This window comes from Ambystoma mexicanum, chromosome 14, assembly GCF_040938575.1.
Source record: "Ambystoma mexicanum isolate Mex_15411 chromosome 14, UKY_AmexF1_1, whole genome shotgun sequence".
NCBI lineage: Eukaryota > Metazoa > Chordata > Amphibia > Caudata > Ambystomatidae > Ambystoma > Ambystoma mexicanum.
The window spans coordinates 602,767,069-602,793,701 of record NC_090940.1 but is presented as its reverse complement, the minus strand read 5'-3'; the positions used below and the strand labels follow the sequence as shown (position 1 = coordinate 602,793,701).

The 26,633-nt window shown below is 43.8% G+C and overlaps 1 protein-coding gene across 3 annotated transcripts in view; it reads right to left on the bottom strand.

The window, feature by feature from the left end:
• PPP4R4 (protein phosphatase 4 regulatory subunit 4) overlaps positions 1 to 26,633 on the bottom strand; it is a 1,234,696-nt gene that overhangs the window by 119,553 nt on the left and 1,088,510 nt on the right. For all 3 annotated transcript variants that reach the window (XM_069637983.1, XM_069637984.1, XM_069637985.1), the window contains one exon: positions 25,689 to 25,785. In XM_069637983.1, coding sequence (XP_069494084.1) covers positions 25,689 to 25,785 — 97 coding nt within the window. Of the gene's footprint in view, positions 1 to 25,688; positions 25,786 to 26,633 lie in introns of those variants that run through there.

The following is a 26,633-nucleotide window of genomic DNA, read 5'->3' as shown; positions in this document are numbered from 1 at the left end:
TCACCCCTTTGTTGGGTGTTTCCAAGGTCTGCTCCTTCTGGGCTTCTCAGAGCATTTGCTGCCCCTCCTCTTGCCTCTTGCCTTCGGCTGCGTACCTGCACTCCTGCGATGCGGCTCAGCTCGTGTGGCGGCTTCCTTATGCGTCTCCATACCGCGGCTCCCTCATCCTCACAATCAGGTTTTTTGCATTGGTTCTTGCAGCCTCTGATCGGCAGGACTTTGGAATAGCAGGAAGTCGGTGTGCTGCTGCGTCGGGACTCCCCTTCCCCCTTCGCACGATTCTCTGCGTCCCTCCACCCTCCTGGTATTGACAGCGGTCCGCACCTCAGGACTCTCTACGCCCACCACGTTTGGTGCATGGTCCTGCATTCAGGTACCTCACTGAAGGGAGGCGTTCCTTCGGTCGGCTGCTCACCCTCAGTTGGGTTCTCTCTATGTGGCTCTGAGACAGCTCCCTTCCAGGAACAGGTGAAAGGAGACCATTGGTTCCATTCTGCGGGTAACATTGGGTCAGAGACCCAGCCACACGCCTTTAAAGCGCCCTGTATGTGTTAACATTGTTCAGTTCCTATATAACAAATGAACATGTGGGATTCTGAATGCAAGTAGGATGTGGTAGCCGCTTGGCTCTGGGTTTTCTTGTCCCCAAAAGGGGGAGTCACCCTTAATGAGATCCTGCTGCTTGCCCCAACTCCTAGGGCATCTGTTGCATAGCAGGGTCACCTCCCTAGTCCCAAATGGGGGTAGCTGCCCCAAGGGAAGAAAGGACTAATTTCCTGAATTCATTGGATTTGCCAAAAAGAACAGCACCTGACTGCTTCATTCTTGTCAGCCGTATTCTCACTTGATCATCCCATATTAATGAGTTAACCGTACCACCTAAATATTCAAAATTAAGTCCATTCTTTCTTACTTACACATCAATGGATACAATTTTACATTGCATTTACCCAACGAGATTAATTTAGACTTGCCTATATTTACCATAAGAATGTTAGAGCCCATGCATTTGATATAGCTCTCAATAGGTATATGCAAGGCTTTCGGAGTGAGAGCAAGTAATACAGCATTGTCATAGCCCACAAGTATTTGAAGCAAATGACCACCTCCCCCAGGGATGTCGCCGACGTTTGCAAGGAACTCGTCAAACAGAACAAAGGTGCAAGACCGCCCTCTTGGCGCACCCGCCCATAGATGGAAGAGGTGAAGACAGTTCAATTGATCATACCTTACTCTAGTTTCCAAATCCAAATATAGCTCTTTTAGCATGTTTAGAATAGAGAGAGGCAAGTCTTCGTTTTAGAAATTCAAATAAAAGGGAGCTATGGACACAGTCATAGGGGCCGGAAAGATCTATGAAAGTGAGAAAAACAGAACACATACCCAAGTCTGCATCTGCTTACAAGAAAAGACAAATTCAGGGCCTGCTCAACTGTGTTCAGCCCCTTACATGTCGAATTATTTTTTTTTGGGGGGAGGTCCCACCCCAAGCCCCCGTTTTTGGTGCAAAAACCACCTTTTTTTAACTATACGAAAACCAAAACAAATATATATATATTTTTTTAAATTCGACCCTTTAGTTTTCGGTCCTATTACCTCGACCCTTTGGTCATTCGATCCTTTTGGTGTCGAACCTTTGACCGGACACTGAATCATCTGAACTGAACACCCAAGATTGTGTAGAAATCTTTTACTGGGTCCAGGAGTTTCTCAAATGCTAGTCTATCAAACATCTTTGCAGCAGCCTTTAGCACAGAAACAGGTTAGTAACATTGAAGGCTTCCTTGATCGGCCTTTCTTAAAAATGGAACTACAATGTACCTCTCCCAGTTCACTGGTACCATCACATGCTTGCATATGGTATTGAAAACCTTTTTCAAAATGGTAATCCAAAAAGAGAACATCAAATTTGTAAATATCTACTGGATAGTAACCAGGGCCAGGAGAGTGCTAGCTTGCTAGAATAAAGGACATATAAGCTGCCTCCGAACCACTACTATGTTTCAGGGAGATGGTCATGTGTGTGGTTCCTACTACTGCTCCATTGAAAAGACAGTACAGTGATAGAAAGTGTGCACCCAATCACATTCTGGGATATTAGCTACTGTAGACTGGTGAAAACCATTTCATGCCAATCCAGTGGCAATCAAAGCACAGAATTTGGAATGGTCTTTGCAGAGGATCTCAGCGTTTACCATTTGTCATGCTCTCTCCTGTGCTTTCTGTCTAGCTGCTCTAATGGCAACGTTACAATTTTTTCGATTTATTTCAATTGAAGTGTTATCCCCAGGATAAGCCTTCAAGGACCATAACAAAGACTGCCTGGCAGATTTGCCGAGCCTGTAAGAACAGTTAGGCCGGGTGCCAGGATTTATAACATTTTGCACAGTTTATCAGACATTACAAAGGGTCTGATGGCTTCTAGTAAGATATCAAATTTGATCAGAGCCATCCCAACATCCTCCCTGCTCTCTAGGCAACGAACTTCATGTCTTCGATTCTCTTTCAATTGGACCCATTTGCTTGCAAACCCAGCTTTGTCCGATTTAAGGACCCTACTTCCAACCACATTTTGTGTTGCAGCCCTTACAATGGGAGACAGGATCCTGCAAGCCTTGAGAACATAAATTGGCTTGATGTATTTTGGTCACTGTGACGAATCCTAAGATGTCGTCCCATCTCCCTCAGGGGGAGCCCCTTCCCAAGAGGCCAGGGATATAAGGCTACTACCCAATAGACCCCCTGGGGGTGGTACTCAGCGGGAGGATATCATGGGAAGAGACGTCTCCTCTGAGGACAAGGAAGAATATCTCGGGAGAATGCAGTATAATACCTCACACCCTACATACCTCCATACTCTAGGGTCCCCAATAACCTACCTACTAGTCCCATGTATCTTAGTTCATTTGTAAGTCTGATACCTACTGAGACTAAGAAGATTGTGAACTACCCATGGGAGATGTATAGGTCAAGTACTGGGACGAGGAGGAGGTGCAGAAGCATGAAGAGTGCTCAGTGGAATGGGAGCAACAGCTCCAGTGCTCTGCACCGAAGTGTTCAGTGGAGTCTTATGTAACAGCTAAAAACTGACATGGGACTCCAGAAGGAGAAAGGAAGAGGAACACATAACCAACACGAAGGACGGTCAAGCCCAGGAGATTCAAAGGAAACGCTGAGAAGGCAGAGCAGTAGAAAGCAGTCCGCTTCCCAAACCTGGAGAGAGGCGGCGGGACTCCTTCCCCAGGTGCTGCGAAGCAGACTGGAGAAGTGACTGGAAACTGGAGAATGGTAGCACGGCCTCGAGGTGGCAGACCGAGTGGCCACATCATGTAGCACATACCGTCCAGCCTGAGTCGGGAGAAGTGAACGCTGGGCAAAAGCCAGAGACACCAGGAACGCCCTTGCAGCCAACTGGAAGAAGAGAAAACCTTCGGCAGAACCGGCCTAGCTTTCCCGATGCCAACAAGTCTGCCGAACTCACGAGAGACCAGGGTCGGGGACCCACAGACAGAAAGTGGCACAAGTCATCTTTCCCATGGCAGTACTTGGCAGTGAAGAGAACCAAGCTAGGTGAACCAAAGAGGAAGAGAGAGCAGGTTCTTGGACCCACAAGCAGTCATTCCCCCTGGTTGTGAGGAGCGGATAACAAAATGCCAGGAGAAGCAAACAGGATTCATTAGCCGATAGAATATCCAGCCAATAGTGTTTCGCAAACATGTGGGTGGGAGCACACGAAGCCTCGCAAATATATTTCACAGGTAGCTGCCACACCTCTGGTTCAGTGTGCCTTGACACCCTCAGGGACTTTACCCACCCTAGTGTAGCACTCAGACACACAAAGCACAATCCACCTGGAAATTGTTTGCTTTGCCAATCCCTTGCCCGTCTTCGGACAAGTATAGCCAATGAAGAGTTGGTCCTCCTGCCTGAATTGATTTGTTCTAGCAATATAGAAACTTAAAGCCCTTCTTAGGTCGAGTATATGCAGTTGTTCCTCCTCTTTAGAAGAATTAGGAAGTGGGTAAAAAGCTGGTAAGCGACTAGTTTGCGATAAATGAAGTTTGAACACAACCTTTGTTAAGAATGAAGGGCGTACCCCAAGAGTAATTTTGTCTTTGGAAAAACTTGTGCAGGGTGGTTTGCAGGACAAAGTCTGCAGTTCACTCACCCTATATGTCAAAGATATAGCTTCCAAGAAGGCAGTCTTCCATGTGAGGAGCCTCAAAGGGCACATAGGGTGAGGGAATTGCAGGCTTTGTCCGACATTCACCGTCAAACTACATTTCTGCACATGTATCAGTGAAATCATCCTCAGCTGGTTCAAATCCTACCTTGGGAACCACCAACAGTTTGTACAAATGGATTCTTCTAGATCACCAACTCTAGCCATCACCTTTGGAGTCCCACAAGGATCCATCCTGTCCCCCGTGATATTCAATGTTTACATCGAACCGGACAGAACCCTCCTCTCTCCACACAACATCCACATTCAGCAATACACAGATGACACGAGATCTAACCTCCATTGAAGTCATCAACAGGCACAAGTCCTGACTCACAGTGATCCGGCCATGGATGTTCAGTGCTTAGCTGAAGCTCAACCCCCTCCAATATTGAATTCCTACTGCTGACCTACAACACTGAACACCCGACTTCCAAATTTGGCTCTCTGCTATGAACCTCGAGGGATTCACGCACCAGCTGCCCCCCAGTGCCAAGTACCTTGGGTACAACAATGACAGACACGTTCAAACACTACATAGCAAGGAAGACACAAACGGCCCGGTACCAACTTTCTCTCCTGTGGAAAATCAATCCCTTCATCCCAGAAAACAACTTCATATCTGATGTTCAAGCCTTGGTCCTCTCCCACCTGGATGGTGGCAATGCCCTTTTGGAAGTCCTTCAAGCGACTACCCTTGCACCCCTGAAATATGTCCTGAATGCTGCAGCAAGATGAATTAAAGGACTCTGCAAATTCGACCACATCACCCAACCCCCTCCGAACTGCTCTGGCTCCCACTGCAAGTATGAAACATCTTAAAATCATGTTGCATCATCTACAAGGATGTCATCCTGAAGTCCTCAAACTACTGCAGTGAGAAACTCAGCATCTCCAGAGGTCTGTGATGCACCAGAAGTAAGGAAATGGGCATTCTTGAATTACAACAGTGCAGGAAGGAAAGAACCAGAAGACAGGCCTTCTCAGCCTACACTCCAAGACTCTGGAACCTTCTCACCGTCAACATCAGGCTTGCCCCATCACTTCTACAGTTCAGGAATGAGCTCAATACCTTCCTCTTCAAGGAATGGCTCCTCCTTAACATCTAGGTCCACACACCCTGCACTCCCCACCCTACCTGAGACTCTGATCTGCTGCCCACTATTTCCCCCCCTGCTGTCAATTGCCCACCCACCCCTGTTTGTTCCCTGCTTCTTTTTTCTCTGCTTCCCTCACTGTGTTTTCCCCCCCTATGATTGTAAAGCACTACGTTGCTTCCCGAAGGTCAATAAATACCCTAATAATAATAACAAATGCATTAATTTGAATGGGGAGCCATAAGGAATGTTAATACCAGATTCAAGTCCGACATCGTCACCACGAAGGGTGGTCAGAGAGGAAGGTGTTTGGCAGATCTTTTTATAATTGGATCAACAATAGGATTGTGAAGCACCAGCTGCAAAACCTTTTCCAACGACATTGGTACAAAGCTTTTGTTGCTGGTCTCCTATCCGCAAGCAACACCTCCAAGGTATTCAGAAGGTCCCAATCCCGTACCTTGGCCTTTCAGAAACCAGGCGTGCAGGTTGAGCACATGTATGCTCGGGTGAAGAACCAGGAATCTCCTTCCTAGCGAGGTGAATTGCTGATAGAGAGATCTCGTTGTGTAATGCCTAGAGCTGCATCTCCTCTCTGAACAGGGGGAGTGACATTATATTGCCTCTCTTGTTGATGTAGTGCATGGGCAGTGAGCAGTCCGTGATGATCAGGACAGTCTTCCCCTCTATGGAGAGCAAAAAGGCTGTCAGCGCTAGTCTGAGCACCCTCAGCTCTAATAGGTTTATGTGGAGATCCAGCACTTGAGCTGGGGACTGTGCCTTGATTAACCAATCGTCCAGGTAAGGAAAAACATGAATCCTTCCTTTCTGGAGACTTGCTGCCACTACCACCAACAACTTGGTGAAAACTGTCTGGTGGTGAGCCCGAAAGGCAAAACCCGAAACTCATAATGGTCATCGCCTATGACAAACCTCAGGTACTCTCTGTGCTTTGGATGAATCGGCACATGAAAGTAAGGATCCTGGAGGTTGAGTGAAACCAACCAATCCTGAATTTCCAGAGCCTGGAGGATCTGTGAAAGTGTTATCTTAGTTCCAAGATGCGTTGCAGAGCTCTGTCTTTTTTTGGGAGCAAAAACTAATGGTAGTACCACCCCCTCTTCCTTTCCTGTATTGGTACCAGTTCTATGACACCCGTCCCCAAAAGTGAGACAACCTCTTTCTGGAGCAGTGGGTCTGGAAGAGGGGATGACCTGAAAGATGGGGACAGTCCGACTGACGCTTTAAAAAGAGAACGCAGTATCCCTGAGAACCCACCTGCTGTGCCAATGTGTCTATGGTAATGTTGCACCATTCTGTAAAATGGTTTGACAGACGCCCTCGTACTGGCATGGAATGGCAGAAGTATTCAAAGTGGCTTTGCGGCATGTCTGCACTGGAAGGCGCTGAGGCAGGAGTAGCTTGGGGTGATTTACCACCTCTAGTTCCTGAGGGTCTGGAACATTTTCTTTGATGCTGGCAGGTAGTGGTTTGTTTTCCATTTTGGCCATAGTTGTAGAAGTGAAAGGGCTTGCCTTTCCACTCTTAGGGAGTCTGAGTAGGCTGCCTTACCGTCGCTGCTAAAGATTTTGCTGCAGCCTTGGAAGCTTCCAGTTGCTCCACGCTATCATCACCCATTGTTCCAAATAAATGGGTCCCATCAAAAAGGCATATCAAGAGGCTTTGAATGCACATCTTGCACAAAACTTGATTTCAACCAGGCGAATCGTCTTGTGACAGAACTCGCCACCACAGCCCTTCCGACACAATCAGTCGTGCCAAACGCCAATTGAAGGGCTGGACAGATCTCTACAATGTTTAAAAAGCCTTCCCTCATTTTCCCTACAGGGATATGCTCTGCTGCCCCAGAAATGACCATAAGGTAAATGTGTACTTAGGAAGCGCACACAAGGGATTCACTGCCTCTAGGGCCATGCTGCCAGAGGTGAAGACTTATTTAGCTAGAACATTGTACCTTTTTTCATCCCAGTCTGGGGTAAAGAGCGGTAGGACCCTATTTTAGGGTTGACAGTAGCTGCCTGAACCACAAGGCTAACATGCATAGGGTGTCGTGCCTAGAAACACTTGTGTACAGGTGCGTTATAAATGTCATATCATATGAATTCCTGGTAGAAGGGTGCTTGACTTGTACTTTCTTGCCAAATCCTTATGCACTGCTGGGCTCGAGCAGGGAGTTTTCCATAGCTCCAATAATGGATTTTTGATGGCATTATGAAAAGTAAGAACATGTACCACATGCGTGCCCTTGTCCAGAATGTCAATCAGGTTGCATTCCACAATCTCCCTTGCAGGGGGATCCCATCCTAAGGCATCAGCCAATTTGGCATCATCTTCCTATATGCCACACTGGGGTGGGCTTGAGGATCAACCTGGGTAAAATCCACCTCATAAAATGGATGCCAGATCATCAAGCCTATTTTCTTCAGTTTGAGATTCCCAAGGTTGTCGAGTATGACTAAAGGGCTTGAACCGGAAAGGGATTGGGTCACCATTTTCATAGAATATGCCCTGCAAGGAAGTCATGAAATCCCTTCTGGACTTTGGGATAAATCTAAAAATCTAGGATCTTCTGTCAATACCAACAGGCCCTTCAGGGCCAACAGGGCGTTGAAGAACGTGGCAGCCAACAAAGGCGCCAGAGGTGTCAAGAGCTCTCAAATTATTGTTGGGGCTTTCACAGTTCCCAGGCTCCGAAACCCCAACAGCATTTTGGGCGCAGTGGATTCGATGGTCTCCTTCAAAGAATAAGAGGAAGCAGGCAAACCTGATTTCTTGAAGACCTGCATCATTTTCAAGCAGAATTCCTCCCACTTTTCTACCAAAGCAGTTTCCAAAGGAAAGTGTATCCATCAATCTGGTTATAAATCCGTGGATGAATGTCTTCTCCTCCTTTTATTCTTCTTTGATGAAGAAGATGAGTGTCAGGTGTCGCTCGTTAAGTGGAACCTTTTACGTTTTATTTTTTACCATTTGTTTTTCCTCTTTGCCAGCGTCGAACGGGGCAACTTAGATGTCCACACCCTAGTGCCAATTTGGAGGCTCTCTCCTTTAGGGCTTTGGGTGTCATGTTCTGACACGAGCCACAGTTCACCACTATATAATCGGCACTGAACTGAGGCACCACGGGCAACCTCTGTGTGGGTCGGTCAGGGACATTTTCGTGTGGCAATCATGCCATTTCTTAAAACCCGAATGTTTCGGAGTCGAAATCATCAATGAAATTGTGGATTCCAAATGATTTAGATATTATTTTAAAGTGCGTCAGAGATTAAATTCTCTGAGCCTTCGAAAAGGTGCTCCCGAGAAGTGTGCTGGGCATGAGGAAAAAAGGAACCGAGGTCAGGCGGCCCCTTGTGCACTATTTCACATCCTGAAATCGACAACACAAGCTGCACAGTGCCCCATGCTCAGAAAAAGGTTTCGGAGATCTTCAATGCAGGAAAGAATATACCTAAAATGAGTAATCCATGAGATCACAATCAATTAGACATAAACATGGTTGTTTTGTCTGAGATGCTAAAAGTTGGCAAAATAAATCATTAAAAATGAACAGGAAATTCCACTGATAAAACAGAGCCCTATTGTTACTGTTGTTTATAACCAATCCATTCTATGAAAAAGACTAAGCGCTCTATTACAAGTTGTGCAGTATCCCCAGCTGTAATTGTGCCAGGAGACCACCCAACGTTATTAATGTTACCGCAACTCGGTCCGGCGCAATTTGCACCGGATCCCAAGTTGTGGTGGGGAAGTAAATCCCCATTCCCATTGGGTCCATATGAGGTTTTCTTGACGCTATTAGCGCCGGCACAATTAGCGCCACGCTAATAGCACCCAAAACGGGCAAAAATGGTAGATTTTTACCTCCAGAAAAATGCTTGAGGTAAAACTCCCACTTTCCGCCCAACTCGAGAATGCGCTGAGTGGTAAATGCAGCAGTAATAACACCGAAATGACCCATAAACATCAACCCATAATTGCATTAAAAGCCGCTGACCTATTCCAAAGACATCAAACTAGTAAAATGAATGGGAACACTCACAAAATATTAAAATATTTGCTTCATGCAGTATGAATAAAAGCTAGACTTGATAGTACCTCCAATGTCCATCTAGCTGCATGCAATATATATACTACGTAACATTGAAAATGTATGGATATGGATCGATTGTTGGCGCTATTGGGATGCATCCTGGGTTTCAAACACATGGCAGTAGCATGTTCACCGAAGAGATAAAAATGAAGTTTGGCAACATCACTATACGCACTGCATCTACCTCAATTATAAAAGCCTAAAATCCTTACAACAACACAACCAACAAATAATAACCACAACCGGGAAAAACAACAAAATCAAGTAACTTTTATAAAAAACTACAAGTCACCATGCCACTTATTCACCACTTGATAAAACTTAATGAACAACTTGTACACATATTCATATAGCACAGCAACATTAAAGCACTCATTCACACTCCAACTAATATGGACCATGATCAAGTAGAAGAAGAAGAAAATACTAACAATGAAAAATTAAACACAGAAATGTTAAATTTGGGAATGCTGAGTCAATTGTTATTTGCCATCATACTTGTATGAACAAAACTATTAATTATAGGAAACAGTTTCAAAACTCTGAATCAACAGCCTGACAACACCCACTGCAGCAGCAAATTTAAACTGGTAGTATGCAACACAACAAACTAATTCCACATATTTAAGTGTATCAGTTATATTTTTAAAACAACATTCTAAAAATAACTAGAAACCAGTGGTTTTAAATGGATGAGCTTAGCAAGTATAACAATGTAAATTCTACAAACATAGTAAAAGACAATAATAAGGGTAAAATAATGATTATACAGTATGCAAAATATCAAACCAGCATTGATCAAATGTTATCTCGTCATCTAAATTTTTCAAACACTAATTACACACTACACACAAAAGCAAACCAGCATTGTTTAAACCTTCATTCAACATTGTTTTGTAATTTATTCAATTACAACACATTATTTTATATTTGTTAAATGTTTTTATGACCCTTCACACAAAAAATCAAAACAGTGTGATTGTTATTTTTTAGCTTAAATGTTATGATGATGTAAGAAAGAGGATTCGTAGGGCTAAGCTAGTATAGGCTATGCATGCAAAAGGTGTATTTAAAATAAAGTGATTTAATTATTTTAACATCAAAAATATTACTTTCAACATTTGTAGATTTTAAATGTTTATACTCCGTAATCTTGTCCAAATGTACATCATGATTGAAAAATTATTTTCTTGACAAGTACTTCAGGCTACTACCTAAAAGAGTAAAGTCTACACATTGGGAATGCCAACAATTAGGTTACTTAAAACACAAAGCACCCTTTTAGACATTGATGGTGCAGTAAAAAATGGAATTAGCCACATTTTTACTGTACAACCAAATTCAGAGTTTCAAAATTGAAACTCTTGAAAGCCTTGTGGTTTTGTATGGAGGAAATGACCTCCACACAAAGCCATCACCTCATGTGATTTTCCTGGTTGCAATAAATGCAGCATGCAGTAATATGGCAATCCCTAATAGAGTGCTATAGTCTCCAAAATGGGAAAAAGAAGCTGAGGGTCCAGTAACACTCAAAACCATGTGGACCCTTCCAGGGGAAACATCACCAAACTCTAAACAAGACCCTTATCCTAAATCAAGTCCTTTACATTAGAATGTAACCTTAACACAGACTACATTACTTTGCAAAACACCCTTTAACTTTAGTAATGATGTATGCTTCTTGAGACTTGTCTCAAATGTGTCTCCGCCATCACCCCATAGTCTTTCAAGATACAAAATATTATACAATGTCAGAGGCAGATTCCAAATAGCAGCACCCTTCCAATCCATAAACCGCTCTACCTTACAGGCAGGAAAAACATTACAGAAAGTATCATGAGAAATTACACTTGCCAGAAAAAGGAACTAGGCAGGCACACTTTGGCTCCTATGGTCAAGTTTTCATCAGTATGGGGACATCACTACTTTGGACAACATAATCTACGAAATGACAACTTGCACTGAAACTAATATTGCTCTGGCCAGTGTCTGGCAACAGCGCCTTCATACAAATTGCAATAGTAAGTACACCAATGTGTAAGCCCACGTCGCTTGTAATATAATTGCAAGACATCATGCAAAGTGAAAATACACACTATCAAACAAAGAAGCTGCATTAGACAACATGTCTCCTTGTGTCCCATTTCATTTAAATGAACCATCCTCCAGAAGAGCTATGGTGGACAGTCCTGTTGAAAATCATTGGCACCAATCAGATGTTCATGGAAATAACTCTCCTAAAGTGTCAACAACACCTGAATATTCACAAATGCACAGTTCACAATCTTAACATGGATATTTAGGTGCACCACGTGGGCCAAAGTAAGGGGTAAAGGGCTTGTCATGACATATATGCATTGCACATAGCAATGACAAAATTCAAGTTTATTCCGCATGAAGCCATTAAAACTCAGTTGCCTCGCCCACCACCAGTTTTCGGCTCTTCAAAGCCTCTACTTAAGGACTCTCTAGGTCAGCTCCAGGCAGACAGCACTGAGTAGGCTGCTGGTCACGTGATCAGGTCATGACACCTCGTTGCTCCACCCACCACCTATTTAATCAGTCCTCCTTAGGCATCCTCATCGCTGGCGTCCTCAGCAAAGGACAGGCGAAGACAAGAACCTCATCTGTTTTTGCCTGTTTGGCCCCATCAGGCCTGAGGGCCTGACCCGCTATCCTGCATTTCACCAAAAAACGAATTACTACTACTGCTATTCACCAAAAGACATCACCATGTGTCTCCTCCCTCCACAACCCATCCCCAGTTGCACTATGGTTTTAATGGCCAAGTGCCCTGGGAAGCCCCTGCAAGCTACCCTAGTGAACCCCATCAATATTGCCTTTGCCCCCATCCAACACCCATGGACCACATGCACACGTCCTTATGTTGATCAATGCTCGCTCAGCAGTCGCTCACACTGAAGAGATTGCTGACCTCATCTCGCACAACAATCTTGATGCCCTGTTAATCACTAATACATGGTTTACCCCATGTTCCCCACATGTTTTCGATGTCCTTCTACCCCAAGGCTACTGCATCCAACATGCTGACCGGCAAGGAAGGGCAGCAGGCAGAGTGGCAGTCATCCACAGGAGCGATTGGCCATGCTCCATCATCCCCACTCCCAGAACAAGCTCATTTGAATCACTTGCCTGCCGGTTCCCTCTATCGCACAAGGAATCCATCACCTTCCACCCCGTCTGCAGACCACCTCATAGGAGTGACTCTTACATTGCAGACATCTCCAACTTACTCTCCTCTGCCAAATTAGCACATACTCACAATGTCTTTCTCTGTTATTTTAACGTCCTCAAGTCACAGGCTGACAACCACACTTCAAGCACATTTTTACACTGACTGCTTCCATGGACCTTAAACAAATTGTGCTCTCCCCCACACACAAAACCCTATACTTAGTCTTCACATCATCCCCCTGCATCACCTGTGCAGACCCTATCCACTTGACTGGTCTGACCATGCCACCATCCCATTAGCATTCACCTACTCTATTACAGCTCACAAAGGACAGGCTAAATACCCCCTCATTCAACGCCACTCATTCAAAAACTCCCCAGCCAATGAGCTAGAAGCAAACTTTGCATAATTCCCCACCACATGGAATACCTCGGGCCACCCTGGAATTATTCAGCAACTGTGCTATGAAACTGGTGGGCACTCATGCCCCTGTAATATCCAGCAGGGCTAAAACCAAACCATCTGCCCCATGGTACACCCCTGAGCTAGTCCCCAACAAACGCTCAATCAGAGCCCCAGAGAAACAGTAGCACAAAAACCATGAATCGGGAGACCACACCAACTTCAAATCACTCCATGCAAACCGTAGGATTCCGATTACCGATGCCAAAGCTGCTTACTACTCCAGTGCCATTGCGGCAACCTCTAATGGGAGCAAAGCACTTTTTGAAGTAGCAAAGAATTGTACCAATCCCTCACCCGATCCAGAGATACCATCAACTGAGGACAAATGCAATAGAATCAACACATTTTGTATTGAAAAAATGGACAAAATGCAAGAGACCATCATATCAGCCTCTCAAAGCATTAAATTCTCCAGAACCCCGGAACACATACTGCCCCCCTCTGGACAGAATTTGCTCCTCTCTTTCCTCGGATCTCCTAAAAATGATTGCCTCCCTCAAATCTACTTCTTACTCCAACAATATTATTCCAGCCTCCATCATTAAACAATTGACAGGACCAGGGCTTAATGCGCTTCTAAGCATCATTAATGCCTCCCACACAGAAGGATAATTCCCAGACACCCTCAAGACTGGTCTCATACGACCTCTTTTGGAAAAAAAAAACTAGATCCAGACAACCTGGCCAGCCACAGACCCATTACGAACCACCCTTTTATTGGCAAAAACTTGTAAAAAGTAGTTGCTACACAACTACTCACCAGAATCGAAGAACTCCACCTCCTAAATTACTATCAGTCAGGGTTCTGCCCCAAGTTTAATGGATTGTGGCAGTATAATATAAATATTGTGGCCAGCCGCTATTGGTCAGAGAGTGCTTGCTGAATGTTTATTCGCTGGATCCTTTCCTCAAGCACTCGGATGGTGCAGCCTCATTTGGTGCCACAATGAAAAGGTAACCAAGTGTAGCATCGAGACAGCCACCAACCAGGTGGTGGATGATGCTCTCCAAATCATGGATAAAGGTGACTCACGCCTCCTTGTCATCCTTGACCTCTCTTCTGCATTTGACACCGACAACCACCAGATCCTTCTCTCCCTCCTTGCTGGCAGCATGTGATTCTCTGGCACTCTCCGGAATTGGTTTACCTCCTACTTCTCAGGCAGACACCAGGCTGTCCAGATGACCGCGTTGCATTCTAACCGACGCCAGGTCTCCTGCGGAGTCCAGCCCAAGGCTCCATTCTTTCACCAATCCTTTTTAACCTTTACATGGAGACTCTGGGCCCTCTTCTCAAAGATCCCAATATAGCCATCCACGAATAAATGGACGATACTCAGTTGTACATGAAATTAAATAGCATGCAGGACATCATTCGTCTCTGCAATCATCTACCCATCATCCAGTTCTGGATATTGACTGTCTACCTCAAACTAAGCCCATACAAGATTGAATTCATCATCATCGTCCGCCTACTAAAAAACAACTTGTGCAACAATGGCTTAATGATATGCACCTAGAAGGATTTGATCCACATCTCCCAGACTCAGCAAAATCCTTAGGCTTCACCATTGGCAGCAGCCTGTCCTTCCAGAAACACCGACAATAAGGCTCAAATATCCGTGCTCATAATCTCTACCTTTCAAAAAATCAAACCCTTTCTCCCGCTGCAGGACTTCCAGACTTTAGTGCAGGCCCTTGTGGTCTTGCACATCAATGGGTGAAAGGCTCTCCTGACAGGGCTCCCAGTTGCTTACTGGGCTCCCCTAAAAGCAGTGCACCACACTGCAGCACATCTTATTACAAGAGCACGGAAATGTGACCGAATTACCCCCACCCAATGCAAACATTGGCTTCCACTCCAAGCCAGGATAATGTTCAAGACTGTATGTATCATCTACAAAGCAGTCACGAGTAGCACACAAACTTTGTGTGCTACTCGTGACTGCTTTGTAGATGATACAGTCTTGAACAAACGTACCTGGTGGCTAAGCTCCACATATCTGGTGGCACACGCTCCTCGTGCAGCAAACAGACCAACCCGCATGAATCAGAACTTGTCTGCAAAGAGAGGACCCTCAAACAATCCTTCTCTTGGTATGCACCCATCCTCTGGAATTCGGTCCCGGTGTTGGCTCGGAATGCCCCCACAATTCTCCAATTTCGTAAATCTCTCAAAACATGGCTCATTCAAAAACTTCTGACCAAGGACTAATTCCAGTGGACGCACAGACCTCACAGTACTGCACTACTATTAAAAGATGCCAGCCCAAATGCCAACTACCCACATGCTGTACAGTGCTCCACTGCTCTCAAAATAGGTCAGTGCTTTAAAGAATAAAATAACAAAATAAAAAAAACACAAATAAGAATAACATACAAATTATATAGAATATCAAAAAGATAGAAGAGATTATTCATTAGTACAATAATAACTATAACTGATAAAATGCAATAAGCACATCTAAAAGTGGTTGCAGATTGTTATCTTAAAAAAAAATGAAACACATTTTTATCTAGTTCCGCACAGACCTCTCCTGATAAAGAAATTAAACAAAAGCCACCCAAGGCAGTAGAAAGTGTTAGTCAAGTGCAGAGAGCAGATATAATAAGGCCACTTTGCATACTGTATATCCAAATCTCCTTAAAGCTGGTAATAATAACATTTTACTTAAATCATGATTATCTGGGCAGAACAGGATAAAATGTCAAAGAAAAACAAGAACTGCTCCTACACATGTACAAAAGGACTGACCTTTGTCAGACACTACCCTCTTGTTTTCACAATAGGGAGAGAGGCAGATTGTGTCTAAATTGGAGAACATTGCCTTAGTTATAAGACCTCGAAAGAACAGGGCATTTATATATTTCTTGTTAGGTTCACAAGGTAGTCAACAGTGGTAGGTAGCCTGGGGTATCTGTATCAGATTAATATTTATTAGAAGCTGTAGATGGAGCCCGATTGTGCAATCTTATCGGTTTTCATACTATGTCGTCTCCTGTGAAACAATGTGAAGACCTAAGTTCATTCAATGTGTGCTGGATGTAATTTATCTAAGAGATTTTCTCACAAAGACCTCTACTTATTATGTCACTATTATTCGGGTAAGGGTAACTGTGGGGCTTTAGACCAAACTGATGCTCCATACTCTAACCAGAGCCAAATTCAAATTTTGCGAGATTCGGTCAGCCCAAGCTCTATGTATGGCAGTTCATTGGTCGAGGATGCCAGGACCATTTGAATGCCTTAGTACCCATCTTATGAACTTCGTTTTCGTACTATTATAAGATATTTCTGATTATTGTGTGCTTGTCTTTGAAGATAGATCATTTTTTAAGTTTTTTCCACAGCAAACAAAGCTTCTGGACAGTCCCGTTGTTTCAAAAATGATCCGGAAGGACTATTATACGTACTAATCCGTACATGCTACTCTGACGCTGCTGTTTGCAGAATGTGAAAATGGTCCTGATCCTTTCCATCCCCCACGAAAGGAGAGCACTGAGGTTGGGGACTAATTAATGTTGGGGCTTAGGAGGACCTTATGACTCATTACAACTACCGGAGCTGAATTTGGACCCAATCAAATTCACACCACACTCAGAAAACAGATAGAAACATTGTTGTAATCTTTCTTTGTCTTTAAAGACTTCTATTCATACTCACATAGACACGAGTGATTGTTAGTGAAATTATTTTACAACCGAATGATATTTACAAAGACATCTTTCTACTACAAGCATGTTAAATCAAAACTCCTTATCAAAGTGCTGTTGAAATAAGGCTTATGGTCCAGAGGTCATGCAATGACGACTGGCTAACCCACAAGCTGGGTGTTTTATGTTGTAATGATTCGACTAGCCAGGGCACACCCTGCCTTTATAACTTGCACCTCAACAGTTGAAATAAGGAGACCAACTTACTAGGTCCAATATCAGAGCGGGAAATAGTGCTGGTCACTTTAGTAGAGACTGAGTAAACGTTGAGGTTCACATATTTGTATAACGAGGAATACCAGCATTTACCCAATTTCCAAACTGACACACTGGTATGATTAAAGTGAACTTGGGCACATGGAAATAAAGTCCTTAACCCAGGTTTACACAACTTATTTTAGTGGGAAACTGCCATGAACTCATCTACTCAGAGTTCTCAACTCATCTAAGACGGAAATCTGTTCTTTCCTGCAACCTCTCTCGAGCTTATCATCTTCATCTGTACCATTCTCTTATCTGTTTACTTCCTAATTTTTTTCTCCTCGCTTCTTCTGCTTATAATCTCGGTGTCAATGTTATCCTTTGTCTCTATTTTACCCCTCGCATTTCTTTTCTTACCGGTTCAAAGCAATTTTTCACTTTATGACATCCGCAAAATGCCTTTTTTTGGCCTTTGCTATCACCAAGACACACTCACACACTGATCTTTTCCTGTCTTTACTCTTGTTCCACACTTCTTCCTGGCCTTCGCCCTAAACCCTTTCCCACTTCGTTTTTAAATCTGACAGTACTGTTTTATTTTTGCTATTGCCCTGGTCACGTTTCTTCCTTCTCTAGCTGCCCTCAGTTGTCTTTCTTTTCCTGGCCATCTCCAGTTTCGCTATGTTTCTATTGCCTTTAAATGTGTTCATGGCTTCTCTCCCTTGTGCCTTTCTTCGCTAGGTTCTATCTCTTCTCATCTCAATCGCTTTGGTCTTCATCTTTCTTCCTACTAGCTGTTCCTTATCTTCCCTATGCTCAATCAGATTTCTATAATTCTGCATGTATGTATGTATGTATGTATGTATGTATGTATGTATGTATGTATGTATGTATGGGATTTCTAGATCTCAAACCGTGTGCTGCTCAGTACATTTTCCCACCACGCCCCACATCTCTGGAATGGTCTTCCATATTCGCTGCACTCTACTTCCACATTTGCTTCTTTACGAATGTGTCATATCCCAGCTTTTTGTTACTCTACATTGCTAAGAGTACAATGCCATGCAGATTGCCTTCTTTTCCCTCATGCATTTGGTTTTTGTTACCGCCTTTTTCTTCAATTCTGTACCTATTTTGGGCATAAGAACTTAATAGGCACACATCTCACCTGCTTTCCAAGGTGGGTGTATTGAATTTCCGATTGAGGTGGATTGCCCCATTTTAGAGCTTAGGCCACTAGAAACAAGAGCCTGGCACTTGCCAAGTATAATGAAAGTAGGTGTTCAGTATTCATACAAGGCAAGTGCAAATTATCAGAGAATTACTTGCACTTGTTTTCCTGCAACAAATGAGTTAACAATTGGTTATTCATTAACATCTTTAGTGGTAGGGTATTCACCCCTAAACATCCACATTTAAAAAAAGTAAATGAGACATACAACCAGGCGCCTTTCCTCCTGTTGTCTTGGAACGCCCCATATATTGTTTGGTAAACTGGGAGTTTATTTTTACTGCAAATTAAACACTGATATTGTGTAGATATCATTTTCACACTAAATATACACAGTGCATGCAACGAGTTAATCCTCTGTGGTCAATATTTTGCTGCGTTTTCCACTCAATTAAAATTACCCCAAAAATACCAATCCACACAGTGTTATATTTGATAGCTGATATTGCACTCCTCAGTCTTTGGCGTCTCCTTTGCTCACCTCTGTTCTTCTGATTCCATGATCCCTTTCTTGCTCATATCTGTGCCTTTGTGGAGGTGGAGACACACACACACACACTTTCTCCAACATATGTTCCCCTGTCTCTCTCACCTCTCAAACATGTTCTCTTAAAACCTCTAATTCTTTCATCTCTTTATACCATTCATCAGACCTTTTGAGGTTTCTCTCTCTCTTTCTTGTGCTCCCCATTTTAATCCTCCTCACATATATGCCTCTGATCTAATTGTTTTGGGCATTTGAGTTACCGCCCAGACTTTCTTTCAGCTGAGCCAAAGGGCCTCTCTTTTCTCTGTGCTTCTGGGACCCCCGCCCCATCTCTCTCACTAACTTGTGTCTTGCATATTTTGCGCTTGCCATTCTCTCCATAATTGCTTCCAATATATTTGTCTTTCTCTGCATTTGAGCACTTCCTCACTCTGATCACCCTCTATCATACTTTAACACTGACCACTCACCTCTACCTCCCTTGGTGTCTTATGTCCCCTTATCCGTCCCCTCTGTCAACCATTTATCATACATGCATTATCTGGGGGAGAGGGCAGGTCCTAACTTCCAAATAGGCAGCAGAAAGTCCACCCCCACAGGGGAGTATTTATGCTGCTGTCACGGAGAATGAATCCCGTTCATGCACAATTTAGGTGGGGTGTAAATGATTAAAAATGACCTTAATGGTGATTCAGCGTCTCTTAGGCCTTGCTCTCCCTCCTTTGCAACTGGTTGGGAATGCCTTAATCTGCTGGCAGATTGGAAAAAGCTGGCTACAAATATTAAGAACATGTAAAAGTTATGGGACTCATTTATGCACGTGCGTGCCAGTCCGACCCCTCACCCTACATCACCAACCGCCGCGCCCAGATCCCTTCCGTTTTTTCTCTATTTGCCTACTGGTGGTTGCAATCAAATATATGCTTCACTGGGGATGGCTGGGTGGGTGTTGTCAAGTAGGGAGAGCAAGGACTAAGAGAACCTGAATCACCATGAAGGTCATTTTTCATTTCTTTGTCGCCCTGCTCTCCCTCCTTCCCAACTGTTTGGGACCAGACAAAAAAGCCTTAATAACAGTAAGGGTGGAGGAGATAGCATATACAAGATTCAAGCAAATAAATTACGAAGCACCTCCTGGCCAAATGTAGCATCCTTCCTTGAAGATGCGTCAACAGCGCGATGCTTGCAGAATGCAAGAAGTGTGGCCCAAGTAGCAGCCCTACACATTTACGTAGTAGGGAGGTGCCAATAAAGGCTACTGATGCTGCCTTGGTTCTTGTGGAATGAGCCCGAAGTCTCTGCAGAGCCGAAAGCCCCCCTTCCTCTCGTAAGCTCTTACAATACATGAGATGTCCCTCATGGTTTGGTTCTTTCTAAATACAACTTTAGAGGACTAGACACGTCCGGATTGTGCAAGGCCTCCTGCAACAGTGAAGAATGTAGTCCGAAGGAAAATCTTATGGTTCAGATGAAATTCCGAGACTACCTTCAGTAGGAAGGACGGCACTTTAAACAGATAAGGTTCCTTTGAGGATAGGGCCTCAAGATCTCCTATTATTCTTGCTGACGTAACAGCTACCAGAAAGGCAGTTTTCCATGTTAGGAAGTCAACTTCACAAGAGCCCATCAGCACAAAAGGTTTGTGTATTAATGCTGCAGAATCAAGTTTAAATCTCACGAAAATGGGCGATCGGAATAGATGGATACAACTGGAGTAGCTTCTAGAAATGCCTTTGAATTGTATAATTTAATACAGAAAAAGCTTTCCGTTCTCCATCCAAATGGGCACAAAATGCTGAAGTAATGTTTACAAGTGTATACTTTCACTCCTGTCGATGCTAGGAATGACATAAAAGGCACCTCATTGTCGAAAGATGCTTGTAATGGGTTTAAACTGCGATCCAGAGACAAATGGCAAAACCAGACCATTTGCTTTTTAAAATGCTTCCTTGTGGATACCTTCCTGGAAGCTGTCATGATTTTTAGATTCTGCTCAGATATATGCAAATGAGCGAAGGTCAGTTCTTCATCAACCAAGCTTTCAGGTTCAGTAAATGAGGGTAGTAGTGACACACCTGTCCCTTCTGCTGACTCAGAAGATCTTTTGTCATCGGGTAGATCTAATGTCAGAAGCTTTGCCAGATGGAACAGATACGTAAAACAAATCTGACGCTGCCAGAACAGAACTACGAGGATCATTGTAGAGTTTTGTGTTGCTTTGAATTTCACCAACGTCTAGTGTATTAGAGGGAGTGGAAGAAATGCACAGAGTGTTTTGTTCAATCAATCCAGATGTAGATCGTCTCCCAAAGAAGGACGTCCCTTGATGCATATTGGGGACAGAGGGCATTGTACTCAGTTCTGAACAAATCCACTGCCGGATGACCCCATTTCTGGAACATCTTCACAACAGATGGCTTTCGTTCCCATTTGTATGGTGCTAACCCCATCCTGCTCAAGCTGCCAGCTAAGACATTTCTCTATCCCTCTAGAAGATTCACTATGTCAGAAAAAGATGGTTTTACATGGCCAATACCATATTTGTTACAACAGAATACAAAGTGGAGGGGATCAGGTCCCCCCTTTTTTGTTTACAGAAAACAGAGGTGGTATTGTCTGAATTCTTTTTTATCCCATTTCCCTGAACGGAGGGTAGAAATGACTTTAGTACATACAAAATTGCTTTCAGCTCCAACACGTTTGGTCTTCCTCTCCTGTTCTGATCAAAGACTGAGTTGTCAAATGATGGCAATGAGCAACCCATCCGTCCTGTGGGGAATCGATCGTCACCACAATTTGAGTATGGGAGATGTTGAAACAGAGACCCTATTAACAGGTTTTCCGATTCGTTCCAACAAACCAGGGATTTCCGAATCTGAATAGGTACGGAAATTTCCAATGTCTGAGGATCCAACAGCTGATTCCAGCCGCTAGCGAGAGGTCATTTGTTTCTCATACGAAGTCTCATGTACGGGACTAGATCGATGCAAGATGCCATTAGGCATAAGAGTCTTTAATGCCACGAGGCGGACCGAGAGGTCACAATGCCAGAGAGGAATTAGCCATACATCTTTTGGAGGATTGCAGTAAATCCATACTTTGTTACTCAGAATAATAGATGAATCATGGAAGTTGAATTTTCTATAGCAAGAGTGTGAAGATTTTAACTATACCATATAATACTGTTTTTATTATTTAGCAAACATTTTAAACTGAGCAATCTCCATTAGAGAATAGCACAACCTGTTATACTGAGCAGAGCAGAGGGACACCTTTGTATGTTGACTTTACAATTTCGAACACGTAGACACTTTAAGGTTGAGAGTCATTTAACCCACTGGGGCAAGACGGTATAAGTGGTGACCTCAACATTAGTAAGCACTATCACTTTATTAGCACTAGATGTAGCACCTTAAACACGTAGTAACTTTTGTTATTTTATCTATACATTTTGTGTGTGTTTTTTTGAGCTCACAGCGGCGTGTTTTTTACAGAGTAAACATCTAATATGCAAATCGGTGTTCTTAGATAGTGACATGATCTCCTTCACTGTATGAAGAATGAATTGTAATTGCGAATTAATTGCTGCAGCAATATATTTGGATACAACATAAAAGAACTGACAAGTACGCTGCCACCCAGGATTTTACTGCCGTAGAAGATATTATGAATTTATTGGCCACTTGGGCATTGGGGGCGAATATACAAACCATTAGTATCAGTAAAATGAAAAGAAAGTCCAAGACCAATGTTCTCCATTTATAGAATGTATTGCACTAACGATGCCCGTTAATGATATATACATGCATTGACAACTATATGAGAATTGCCATTCTAAAATGGCCGCCTGCATTGAGCAAGCTATTAGGAGAACTAACAGCTAGAGTCACATGACCGATCACGTGAAAGACTTTCATGAAGTCTGGAAATAAATTATGCCCCAAGCATAATGGTTGCACATTTTGCCTGAGGAAGTCCCAGAGTTGGGGTGGAACGCGTGGCATCATTAGGAGCATTCTACAGATAGCTCTTTTTAATTTGTAAGTCTGTGCTGGCTTATACATGTACATTTCTATGCAATTGTTGAATTTTCACAATAAAGTAATGTTTTAGCATGTACATTTCGGACCAAGTGCCTTTTGCCAAATGGTACTAGCTTGTGGCGTTAGTCGAGTTATAACAGACAACAGCACAGTTGGCACAAAATTGAAAACACACACACACACACACACACACACACACACACACACACACACACACACAACCCCCCCCCAACCCCCCCCCCCCAACCCCCCCCAAGCTTCTGGCTATCTTCCTTTACTTGGGTCAATGTGACCCCTCTGGAGGTTTATGCTCCTCAGTTTTCTCAGGTTCTCGCAACCTTTTGAGTTGTCTCATTCCCTCTTGTCACTCTGCTTACTGTGTCCCAGTGTGGTTGGCTACGAGTTGGATTGTGGAGGACCGAGTCCACCCGTTGTCCCTGGACTCGGCATCTGTCTGCAGGCTCCATGCACACCACGTCTGGTTAGTGGACACGTCTCCAGGTCCGGTTTGCTCAGAGCAGCCTCTGCCTCTCCGGCCTTCCAAGAATCCTCGTTTGGTGTGCAGCGTCTCTCTCTGGTCTCCACCTCCTTCTGCGCGTCAGCCTGCTCTGCGAGTCTGCACAGTTCTTCCGCATGCAGACGTTGTCACGTCTGAGGTTTGCCTCTGCTTTGGGTTTCTCCTACTCCATTTAAGGGTTGTTGGCCTTTTATTCTTTCACCGGTTTTTAGAAGGGGCATATTGTTCACCAAAGGTTGTCAAGCATTTGGAAAGATCAGCATTACTTTGAGCCAAACACATAGATGTATTGTTAGTAGTTCCTACTCCCATCTAGGCAGATAATACCTTGTGTCCAGGGAGTTCCCCATGGGAATGGTAGTCCTTGTCCCCTAAAGAGAAGTGTGACGAATCCTGACAAATCGTGCCTTCTCCCCACAGGGGAGCCACCCCCTTTGAGGCTAGGGAGGTAAACCGACTATGGAAGACCCTGCCTAAGGGTCTGGGCAAGTGGGACTTCACTGAGAGCGCCTCCCCTCTTGGGCACAAGGACTCCCATTCCAGAATGGAACTCCCCATCCAAACCACCTTGTATGCATATATGAATATGGAAAAGACCTGTATATCTCCTACAACCACATTTCAAAAAAGATCCTTCATCAGCTGTCTTGGCTGCAGGAACTACTGAACACAAACTGAATGCCATGGTCAACAAAGAAGAACACCATTCAAATTGTGTCTATGATGTGTATATGAAGAGGATGGATTGTAAAGCAAATACAGACTCTTACGGAGGAAGTGGGACTGCTCCTGGAGGGGCGATGCCACGCTGGCCCACAGAGTCAGCGGAAACAAGGAGGGCAAGCAAAACGCTAACCAAACGCCTACAGGTTGGCATTCTATCCAACCTAGGAGCCCAGGCCGGAACGCGAGCAGAGACGGAAAGATACCAGTCTCTTCTGGTGGCGCGACCAAGCAGGACCTGTGGTGGCCTGGGAGGCTGTAACAGATGCTGAGACCAGACCGTATGAGAGAGCTTGGATTCCTGAGCTCTGTGCATGTTGGACTGTAGCTACAGAGATACGTAGTCACAGGGAAAGCCATCAAGGTTTCGAGAGCCTGAGAAACCACACGGAAGACATAATGCTGCAAGCTATGAAGATTGCGAATAATAGCTGGGCAACACATTCCGTTTATGAGAGCCTGAGAAAACCAAGTGTGCAAATATCCTATGAAATGGGGAGTGCGAGTAATATGAACACTGTGAAAAATCGCTGGAAAAACTATTCAGGTTACGGAAGCATGAGAAACCCGAGAGTTAAAAAACCCTATTAAAGGGGGACTGAGAAAAGTAATAACACTGAATAATGGCTGGAAAAAGTGACTCAGATTACAAGGCCCGATTTGTAGGGGTCTTCGGGTCATGTCTTTCCCTTTTTTTTTAGCATGACCTCGCTCTATGTCGAGAAGAGGGTCTCTTCTCTGCTGGTCTAGGTACGGCCGCACTCCTAGATGACTCGGCTTCTGAGGTGGGATAATTCACCTAATTTAGCCAACAGACTAAGCGTCTGTATCTGTCCTTTAGGGTTTTAGTGCTAAACCCTTTACATATGTCACACTCCTCTGTGGAGTGATTGGGGCTCCTGTGTGGAGTGATTATGGTTCAAACAGTAAATGTGTTCTGCAAGTCTGTCCCCTTCGTAGACATTCTTTAGGCCACACGTGGAGCAGGCCTTAAAATTGACTTTTTGTTACATGCTCTCCATATTTTCTAACATAAAGCACTTTACTGCTTCCCAGGCACTGCTCCTCTAAACCATCATTTTTGGAAATCCTTTTCTGAGATTAAATTCTTCTCTGTGAAGAGAACAACTCGAGGACTCCTTCCAGCAAGAAAAGACAGTTGAAATCTCAAGGTAGTCTGCATAGGGACCATAAGCACCCATAATAAGGTGGATGGGCTGCAAAAGGTGTTAAGGATTTTCTTTGGGAAAAGGGTCCCAAAGATGTAACCAAGGATTCCCAGCCTGACTGGGTATATTCACAGCATGTGAATCTATGAAAGATCCAATGCTAGTGAAGGATAAAGGTATTACAATGGCTCCCATTTTGTACTCTCAGAATGAAGGCCTATGTTGATGCCCTCTCTAAGTGTGAATACTATCAGGTATCTTCAACTTTACTAAGCCCCCTCTCGTCTCCTCCAATGTACATGCTCTCAAAGCTTACAATGTAAATCCAATTGCAGAAGAATCACCATCGCATACAGCACTTACATAGAGTGTCAGTAGATGCATTCTAAATACATCAATCACAATACCCAGATTTTCCAAAGAAATCCACAAAAAGGAGACTAGAGTTACACACGTCAGTGACTTTACTGATACATTTAATAGACAATCAAGACATTGATGAACCATACTTAGCACATTTCTCTAGCGTGCCATGTTTTGGATGGATTGCTTGGCTGCTGAAAGATCGACTCCGACCCAACTTCTTCCTGCCTTCTTTGCCTATGACTTAAAGAGCAAAGAGAGAGGATCAATATGTAATTGTTATTCATTTGAAAACACACAAAGTACTTTCCACATCATTCCTTGGCTATTTCTGTGTAGGTTCCAAGGTTGGCGAGTGTGCAGATTCTTCTAGGAACTCTGCATTCAATGGATGTGCTCTTAACAGTAAGAGTGCATATCCTCAACTACAAAATAAAAATAAGCAGGCTTGGATTCAAATAAATTTACTTTATTAAGTATTTGGTGCTGCATACAGCTAGAAGCTGTTCAGGTGGTCCTTTGTGATTATTTGGAGGGTACTAATGCACAGCAAGACATCCTAAACCAATATGTCAGATCCTTTTAAACATTTGGTTTAAGCTAACTTTTCAACAATAGCGTCTGTCAGTCAGTTAGTCATTAAGTACCATCACCTGGGGGCTCCAAGAGAAACCTAATCTACTTAATGTTTGTAGGTCAGTGATGATGTAAGTGTGTGGTTCCACATCAAACTTTCTAGGAAGCCACATGTGAATATTCAGGCAATACCATCATTCTCAAAACTCTGGACTAGAGGTTTTCAAGTGTGGCCTGCTGGCATTTGTCTCCATCTGTCCTGCCTCTCACCTACACCTGTCGCCCTTTGTGACTGTCTGGGTGTTTCAAGGCACATGCACAGATCTCCCACACTTTTCCCCAAATGGCAGAGGCAGGTTTTGGTTCCAGGCGGTGTGAAGGGCTCATCATGGGATGTCAGTCAATACTCATCAGTACTTTGGAGGGGGTGGTGGGAGCATAAGGGTAGTGGGGACCTACTCACCCATTCCCTAGTACCTCAAATACACATAAGAAGAGAAGCTTTGATGGAAGAG